Genomic DNA, 9,206 nt, shown 5'->3' with positions numbered 1-9,206 from the left:
TTTAAAATAAACCCTGAGAAACACCTAGTAAGAAGGGGCTGTGATATTGGAGAGGAATATGCTCTTTTGACTCTTAACACACTGAGCTGAAAGCTGATGAGGACCTTTGGATCTTTCCCAACCACTGGCTTTTTCCCTATTGTAATTAAAAAAAAAAATAAAAAATATAAAAACCAACCTACCATGAGTGGAATGTAATTCCGTTTATACCAGGACAAAGGGATTCACTTGTACAGGGATTTAAACCTGTCATTCTTCAGAGGTCTAGGTATCATACTACATTGTGAAGAAGACAAATTTTTAAAAATAGACAGGCGTTCTGCTTTTCTGCAGATCAAAGCCTGGGTTCACATGCAATGCCCTTTACTTCTTGGAAGGGATGCCACTCAAATCAGATCTAAGCATCATTGAATGGTAAAAAAGAGTGTGCAAGGGGGCTGAGTATATAGCTCAGTTGGTAGAGTGCGTGCCTTGCATGCACAAGCCCCCCACCGCCCCCCTCAAAAGAGAATGTGCAAAACAACAAGATAGAAGAGTACTAATTTATAGTACCTTTTAAATTTTACTGTGTTTCACCTTCTACCAAAAATGTCCTAAGTGGCTTAACTGGTTAAGAGTATTACAAAGATGGCTAAGGTCAAGGTTTTAATCTTCTTAATGACCTATTTACTTCTGTAAGGGCCACAAATTCTTCTTTCAAATTTTGTTTCTAAATGAAGGTGGACCAGGAAAGAGGACACAAGGAAAACCATCACCAAACAGGAAAACACACCAGCAGCTGTTGCCAATGAGAAGGAGCAGGTCACCGGTCCAGAATCCACAGGCATTTCACTCGGTCTTTTCACTCATTCTTTCTGCATGGCAGGTGCCAAAATCATAGAAAGAAACCAGATATAGTCCCACCCAGGAGTTTGGTGCAAAATCAGCAATTACACTGGATGCAGTAGCACACATCTATAATCTGAGAGACATGGGAGGCTGAGGCAGGAGGATCCCAAGTTCGAAGCCAGCCTCAGCAACTTAGCAAATTCCTGTCTCAAAGTTAAATAAAAAAAAAAAAAAAAATGGGCTGGAGATGTGGCTCAGTGGTACAGCATTTACCTAGCACGTGCAAGGCCCTGGGTTCTTAAAAGGTGGAGGGTGGAGGGGAATGTAGCTCAGTGGTAGAGCACCCCGGGGTTCAATACCCACTACTACAAAAAAACAGCACAGTGCAAGCCCAGGTATGATGAGAGGAGCCTAAGCCAGCTGGGGAAGGCAGGAAAGAGGGCAGGTAGGAGAGGATTTCCAGAGGAGGGGGCACATCCCAAAGGATGCAGTGAATGTCATTTTGAACTCCAACAAATGGTTGAGTAGCAAGGAAATGCCAATTAAAAGATCAATATTTACATATTATTCTTGAGTTTTAAAAAAAGGAAGAATGGACAGGTGTGGTGGGGTCACCTGTAATCCCAGTAATGTGGGAAGCTGAGACAGGAGGATTGCAAGTCCAGTTTCTGCTAATTAGAGACAATAGTAAAAGGTCTGGGTATGTAACTCAGAGGAAAAGGACCCTTGGACCCCATTACTGCCAATATTAATAATGATCATAAAATAATTTTCTTAAAAGGAAGGACTGAGGGCTGGGGATGTGGCTCAAGCGGTAGCGCGCTCGCCTGGCATGCGTGCGGCCCGGGTTCAATCCTCAGCACCACATACAAAGATGTTGTGTCCACCAAAAACCAAAAAATAAATATTAAAAAATTCTCTCTCTCTCACTCTCTCTTAAAAAAAAAAAAGGAAGGATTGAATAGTAGGCTTTTGGGATCTCAAATGCATATCAGTAATAAGATTGAATCAGGACTGGGGATATAGCTCAGTTGGTAGAGTGCTTGCCTTGCATGCATAAGGCCCTGGGTTTAATCCCCAGCACCAAAAAAAAAAAAAAAAAAAAAGTGAGTCACTTTTTTCCCCTGACTATTCATTACTATTGTAATGAAAAAGCAACAGATCTTCAACCCTATTAGGGGTTTTAAGTCTCACAACAGAGGACTTTTCTCCTAAGACAGACACATGTGGTTTAAATGAATTAAGCCAACTCCCCAAGTTTCAAGGGGTAGATTTATATAAAACAAGGAGATAGCTCTGTGTGTGTGTGTGTGTGTGTGTGTGGTGCTGGGTTTGAACCTAGGGCCTGGTGCATGCTAGGCAAGCACCCGACCACTGAGCAACAAACACCTCCAACTCCAATGAGCTTAAATATCACAATTCTTTTGTAGGGCAACAAGTGAAGTCACAGGCTACATAAACAATTTTTGTTGTTGTTGTTGAAGATTGGACTAAGGACTTCCTGTATGCTAGGTAAGTGCACCATTGAGCACTCTCCAGCCTTAAATTTTTTTTTTTTAAAAAAATCACAATTCTTTTGTCATGCAACATAGTAAAGTCATAAGACCCATTTAAAATTTTTTTTCTTTCTTGTGGTATTGTGGATCAAACCAAAGGCCCAATTCATGCTAGGCAAGCTCTCTATCAGAGCTCACCCCCCAGCCCAAAGCTAACCATTTTTAAAGTGAGCATATTAGGACACATGAATTTCCCTCCAAATCCCATAGTGAAAGCATAAACTGGTCCTGGGAAGACGAATCTTTTAGTTAGGTCAGCAAGACACCATCGCCACCTTGTGTTTAATAGTCTTCATTACACCCACAATATTTTTTGACAAAGATCACACATGGATTCAACAAATACAGAATATAGCTTTATTTATAGAACCTTACAAATAAAACATTTACAGTCCACATAAGTTATTTTCTTTCCTAATTTTTCTCATAACACCTGAGTTTTTTAAAAAAAAATACTGTGATGTAATTGTAGAACTGTAAAGGGAAATATGAATAATAAAAACCTAACCTCTTTCTTTTGCAAAAAATCAGACTTTATTATTATTTTTTTAAAGCAGGTTTCTGGCATATTTCTGTCTCTTTGGAAGAGGACTTCCTAAAAATAGATCTTAGACTACTCAAACAGAGAAGTCTTCATTTTACAAACCCAGGGTGAAGGACCACCGAGGAATGGCCCCCAGGTAACACTAGACACACAATCTTTGGGGGCAAAGACAGAAGGTGAGAAGTAGCAGGACCCTGTCCCTGGCTTATGGTGCCTACGTGACATGTACTTTCCTTGCTGACATTAATAGGAACTGGTCCATCTGGAAAGAAGTGGAAGGTGCCTTTGGGGTGCCAGGTGGAAAAGTCCTCTAACAACTCACTACTCCTCAGACTTCTAATATGTACAGATGCCTAGAACAGCAAATTCAACACTTAAAAGTCAAAATGAAATTGCCACATTTCCAAATCATGAGGCAGATCTGTTGCCAATGGGAACTTCCATTACCACCTCCCTCCTAAGCTCCAACTGGGCTGGCCTCTGCATCCATGCAGGCGAAAGAGGAATTCCCTCTGAGGCAGTCGTCTGTGAAGGTGAAGCTCTTGAGTTAATAATATAGGTGTGCATGAAAAGGGCAAGCACCCTACTAGTTCATATTTATTTTTCAATTTGTTAAAGATTACATTTTTTTAAGCTCCTCTCCTAAACTTAGAAACCCACTAACTCTAAGTCAGTACTCTACTCCAAGACAAAGGATATTTTAAAGGAATGACAGGAACTACAGGGAATGCTAAAATTAAAATTGAAATAGATTAACGTGAGTTAGATAAAGTAAATCTTCCAGTCTTTTTTGGGGGTGGTGGTGGTGGGGGTGGTGTGCTGGGGATGGAACCCCAGGCCTTGCACGTATGCTGTGCAGGAGCTCCATCTGTCTACCAATGAGCTACCCTCCCAGCCTCAGAGTGTCATTTTCTGCTACCTCTTGAAAGCAGTTTGAGGAAAATAAAACAGAAAAGACGAAATCATTTTAAAACAATAACAACAATGATGATGATAAATATAAAAAGTTAGATTCCAACATTTAAGGAATTAGTTCTTTGGTAAAACTGGACCCTAACTCTATCAGGAGTCGGTCCTGACATTCAATCTAGAATCTTGATTGCTAACGGTTCCTCCTTCTTCAGCCTATTCTAAATTCATCTGAGTCAACAGGCAGGGTTGAGAGTGAGACTTAACAAGAACCCCCAGCACTTTTCCCATTCATACTCTTTTCAGGAATATTCTTGGTTTGAGGAACATTTCCTAAGAACAAAAACAAAATAGATGTTGATTTTAATTAACAACAGTGGACAGTTTTTCTAAGGAAGGATAGAAAAACTCAGGCGATGGCAATGAACCAGCACTCCTGTCGTCATGTGAACACAGCCTCTGGGCTGCAGCTGTGGCACCACTAAGAAAGGCTTCTGGAGAGACTGGCTCCCCAAAGTGGCTAAAGAATCTCACATTATCAATATGATAATAATAAATCAATTCACCTAGTGAACCTGGAGATTAGCTCCCCTTGAAGCCAGAGTTCTGAGGAGGGGGCTCCACAGTGCCTGAGGCTGGCCCATAGTGTTAAAGCCAAGTTCATCCATCCATGTTCTGGAGAGAATTAGAGGAATTTATACTGAGTTCAATACAGGATTCTACTTCTGATGTCTGGGGCCAGGGAGGAAGCAGTAACCAAGACAGTGCCACTCAAATTCCACCCGCAGCAATACCTTCGGCCATGCCCCAAGTTTTTGACCTTATAGTCCGGTGTTCCCCGGTACTCAAACTTTTATTTATGTAATTACTAAGTCATAAATTTCGCCTGCACTCATTCCATTTCTGACTACCCTTGTCATGGTAAAGCATAAACTACTGCACTCTAATTCTACAGGTCGGCTTGCCGCACTGCGCCAGTCGTGACCAGGGGAGGTGAGTGCGCAGTCTCCCCTCCAACCCCCACATCTTGACAATGTGCTTCTAGGGAGGGATCTGAACAGTCTCTTAGAAGGGAGCTGGGAAAGGGAGGTGGAAATCACAGCAAAAATAATTTGTTTCCTCGCGATCTTCTGCTCCTCTATTCTGTTAGCATTAAGCCGCAAGAGAAGGTCCAGGCAACCGAACCTTCACAGAGGCTCAATTGGGCAGCCAGGACACGGGAGCTGCACAAACCGACCCCCAGCGTCCCAGGAGAACAAGCGGGGATCCCGAGAGGAGATCCATCACTGGCTGCTTCCTATCACACTCAGGATGGTCCTTGCCTCTCTCCTGCACTACTCACTCTTTGAGAGAATAGGCAACTCAACAGACTGGGGTGGGGGTGGGGGTCCCTTGTCTCCTGTCCCTTCTCTGTAAGAAAAGAAAAACCCGCTTCACAGGCCTCAGGCCCCAAAGTATAGATTCACCTCCTGCTGCTTCTTTCTTTCTTCTTTTTCCTTCATCTCCTAAAATTTCTAACCAAGTTATGACCACGAGCTCTATTTTTACACGGCAGGGTAAAAGACTGGAAATCTCTCAGTGCTGCTTCCAAGAGAAAGAGTCCAGAGTGAGTGGAGAGGAAAGGGAGTCTTGTCTTGTACACAGCTTTCAGGTTCTGGAGCCACCATGAAGAAGGGGGCAGGGAGGGTTGAGGCACTACCTGGAAAACGTCACCAGGGCAGCTTCTTCCTAGGACAGAGCACTTTAAATACAGTTGATATCTGGAGCAGGCAGACGGCTGTTATCAGTTTAATCCAATTGCCTCCTCCATGGAGCTCTGTGGAGGCCGCGTCCTGTGGCCAGAACCCGACCTGCAGTCCCACTGGCTCTTGGCAGGGCCCTATCCGATCTGGATCTGCCCTGAGTACATAGTGAGGAGCAGCATGATGGTGAAGCCGGTCAAGAGGCCCAGGTTCTGAATGACAAAGGGGATCAAGATGCTGCCCTTCCTTTCATCCTCCTGGCAGACCTCATTCATCTCAGGAAACTGAGAAAAAAGAGAGAGAAATAAGAGACCTGTGATTCCTCTTCAACCTCACGAGTCCAGGGCAGGTCAGTGATGGAGATACACGGCAAATCAGCTGACAGGAGATTCCCAGCCACAGCAGCTGGAACCTGAATATGACAGCCTTCCTCCACTGCTCACCATGACTTTACCACTATGAAGGAAAAGCCAGCACTGAACTATACACCTGGCCCTGCATTTGGGGGTAGGAGCTGGCTAGCGGTCAATGCCCTGGTCAATGCCTTCGGGCTGCGGGCGTGGCTGCACGGCCAAGCACGTGCCAGCAAGCACAAGGCCCAGGGTGTCATCCCAGCACCACTGAAGGAGAAAAAAAGAAACTCTGATAAAAAGAAAAAACCCTTTTTATTGTGGACATAAAACCACTTAAAAAGATCTTTTTTACTGACAAATCATTGTTACCACCTCTTTGGGAAACCAAGCAACAGTGTGAGGGGACTGAAAATGGAACTACAAGGTGGCTGGGATTGATTCTGGGCCTCGTGCTGCTGGGCCAGCAAAGCAGGTGACCACTGTGGGACCATTACGGAATGCCAAAGCATCCTACCCACGGCGCAGGCTCCCCACAAGAGAGACTGTCTACAGTGTTTCCCTGGGGTGAGTTTGGATGGTAACCGCCACTGTTCTCACCACCTCGCCAAAAACATTATTCTCAAAGAATATGTAAAATAAAACAGTATAAAAAGTAAAGCATCTCCTTTACATATGCTGATATGTAAGGGGTATGTAAAGAAAAGTAATTCAGGCAAACAGGCCAAAGAGCACCTCAGGCCAACAGACCAGGGAGGGAGCTCAGGCTCCAAGGCCGTGCACAAGGTGCAGCAGAGCAGGCGGGGACTGACACCTACTGTGTCCTGCTAACGTGGGACACAGGGCAGTGTACTTCTGGACACCACCGATAATGGAAGAAAGCTAATAAAAGCCTAAAAGCAGGGGTCAGCCAGGGTGGCTCACACACAGCCGTAATCCCAGCCACTCGGGAGGCTGAGGCAAGAGCATGGCAAGTTCAAAGCCACCCTCAGCAACTTAGCAAGACTCTGTCTCAAACAAACAAACAAACAGGCTGGGAATGTAGCTCAGGGGTAAAGCACCCCTGGGTTCAATCCCCAGTTCCCAAAAAAGAAAAAATAAAACCTAAAACCATGCATCCATTTTTTTAAAGGCTAGTTATTATTATTATTGTTTTTAATTGTTCATAGACCTTTACTTTTTATGTATTTATATGTGGTGCTGAAGATCGAACCCAGTATCTCACACTTGCTAGGCATATGCTCTATGACTGAGCCACAACCCAACCCATGTATCCGTTTTAAGCCAATAATTCTAATTCTGAAACTAAAGTATATACTCTCATTGAGCAATACCATCACTGAAAAGAATATTTACAAAGAGCATGCAACATGTAAAAACATCCATGATGTGTTATGTAAAAGAAATCAGGACACAAGATTATGAATTCAATATAAATACAGTCACTTATAGACATACACAATACATTGAGATAAAAAAGAAACAGTGTTAATTATAATTATGAGGTAGAGAGATTATGAGTAATTCTTCTTTCTTCTTTTTATTTATCTATATATACCTATTCTATAATACTTAACTAAGGACCCTAGATTGAGCACATTTTCTTTAATGACATCCTAACAGAAACATTAAGTTTTCTGGCCTTAAAATCTCTTGTCATGTTATAAGTTGGTGTGATTGTACACACCCAGAGTCCTATAGTCCCAGCTACTCAAGAGGCTGAGGCAGGAGGATTGCTTGAGTCATTGAGTTTAGGAACAGCCTGGGCAACACAGTGAGACCCTACTGGGGGTGGGAGGGTGGTAGATCTAATACTTCCTTAAAACCCACTAATCGTATATCTTAAGTAAGTGAATTGTGTGGTTATGTGAAGACACCTCAATAAAGCCATTATTAAAAACTAACTTATGTCCCCCTAGCTGTTCTCTATTCACAATTTTGATAATCTGGCCCATTTTGCCTCTAAGGTATAAACTACGGCAGACTTACCATGTCAGCCAGAGCAATATATAAGAACATTCCTCCAGCCAGGGCAAAAATCCAGTTGGCCGAGAAGTGGCTGCCGGCCAGGATGCCAAAGGCCAGACCCACGTAGCAGCAGCAGGCAGAAAGGAAGTTGAAGAACAGAGCCTGCTGGATACTCATCCCAGCATTGAGCAGGATGACAAAGTCTCCTACGGAGGGGAGAACAGGAAGGGGAAGGAAGTTGAGTTGGGAGACAGAGAACATGGGCGAGTCAGAAGGCTCAGCTATGGATGAAATCTGGGTAAAACTCAAGACAGCCTCAGAATCGAGACTGACCATCGACGTTCTGTTCAGGAGCTGCCCCATCTGCCAAACTGGCCATGCACACCAGCCAAGACACTGGAAACCACATGCAGGATTTTGAAAGTAGATGACCAGCTAGTGATGGCTCCATTTCTTTTGATTGAAGGTGAAATACAAAGAACTTCCTTCCTTACAACTATAGTGAATTGTCTTTTTCGGAAACGAAATTGTGAGGAAGAAAAGTCGCAAGCCAATGGCAAAGCCAAAATTGGACCATTTGAGCCTCCAGAATCCTGGCTTTCTACACTCTCCCTTGATAAAACCAAGCACCTCCCAAGCTCGGCCTCGTCCACAGATCCACCTGTCAAACTTCTAACACACTCCTCTGCCTTTGGAAGAGTCCAGGGTGTAAGAGATCACCCTCGCTGAGCACTGGGAACAGTGAGCAGCACATGGTAAGCCCTTTCTGCGTCTTGCCTACCTCACGGTGACTCTCTAAGGTAGCTGCTATACCAACCTCTGTACAGATGAGAACACTGAGCCTCAATGAGCTACAGGGAGACAAATTTCCCTGTGAAAAACTTCATCGTTCTAAGCTGCTGTTGGCTTATTGTTAGGATGCCGTGGTTAGAGTCCACACAGCTTGTGGGTGTTAACAGATTACAGAGCGCACCGAGTGGCACTGGGGAGCTATGAAGTGGGGCTGCACCAGTAACCAAGGTCGCCACCCAGGCTCCAGGGGATGTGTGCTCACCCAGCTCGTGTGGGAACTCCTCACAGAGGATGGCCACAGACGTGCTGATGCCTTGGAAAGCAGACACAGTGAAGGAGGCACCTATGGCCAGGCCGTCGATGAAGTTGTGGAGGCCGTCACTCAGGGTGATCATCCAGGCCAGGGTGCCGATGTCAGAGTAGCGGACACCCTTCAGCCAGTAACAGGCACTTTGGGAAGCTTGGAGGTCCTATGAGAAAGCACAGCCCACGACCCGTGGGTCACGGGGAAGACCAC

General features: G+C 44.4%; 1 protein-coding gene across 2 annotated transcripts in view; it reads right to left on the bottom strand.

The window, feature by feature from the left end:
• Window positions 1-2,718: 2,718 nt before the first annotated feature.
• The window catches only part of Slc39a14 (solute carrier family 39 member 14), a 46,966-nt gene continuing 40,478 nt past the window's right edge, over window positions 2,719-9,206 (bottom strand). For both annotated transcript variants that reach the window (XM_027927230.2, XM_071610566.1), the window contains 3 exons: window positions 8,952-9,159; window positions 7,919-8,103; window positions 2,719-5,863 (listed from right to left, as the gene is read on the bottom strand). In XM_027927230.2, coding sequence (XP_027783031.2) covers window positions 5,717-5,863; window positions 7,919-8,103; window positions 8,952-9,159 — 540 coding nt within the window. In that variant the 3' untranslated portion in view covers window positions 2,719-5,716. The remainder of the gene's footprint in view (window positions 5,864-7,918; window positions 8,104-8,951; window positions 9,160-9,206) is intronic.

The sequence above is a fragment of the Marmota flaviventris genome, chromosome 3, assembly GCF_047511675.1.
Source record: "Marmota flaviventris isolate mMarFla1 chromosome 3, mMarFla1.hap1, whole genome shotgun sequence".
Taxonomy (NCBI): Eukaryota; Metazoa; Chordata; class Mammalia; order Rodentia; family Sciuridae; genus Marmota; species Marmota flaviventris.
This window is presented reverse-complemented; position numbering and strand designations above follow the sequence as displayed.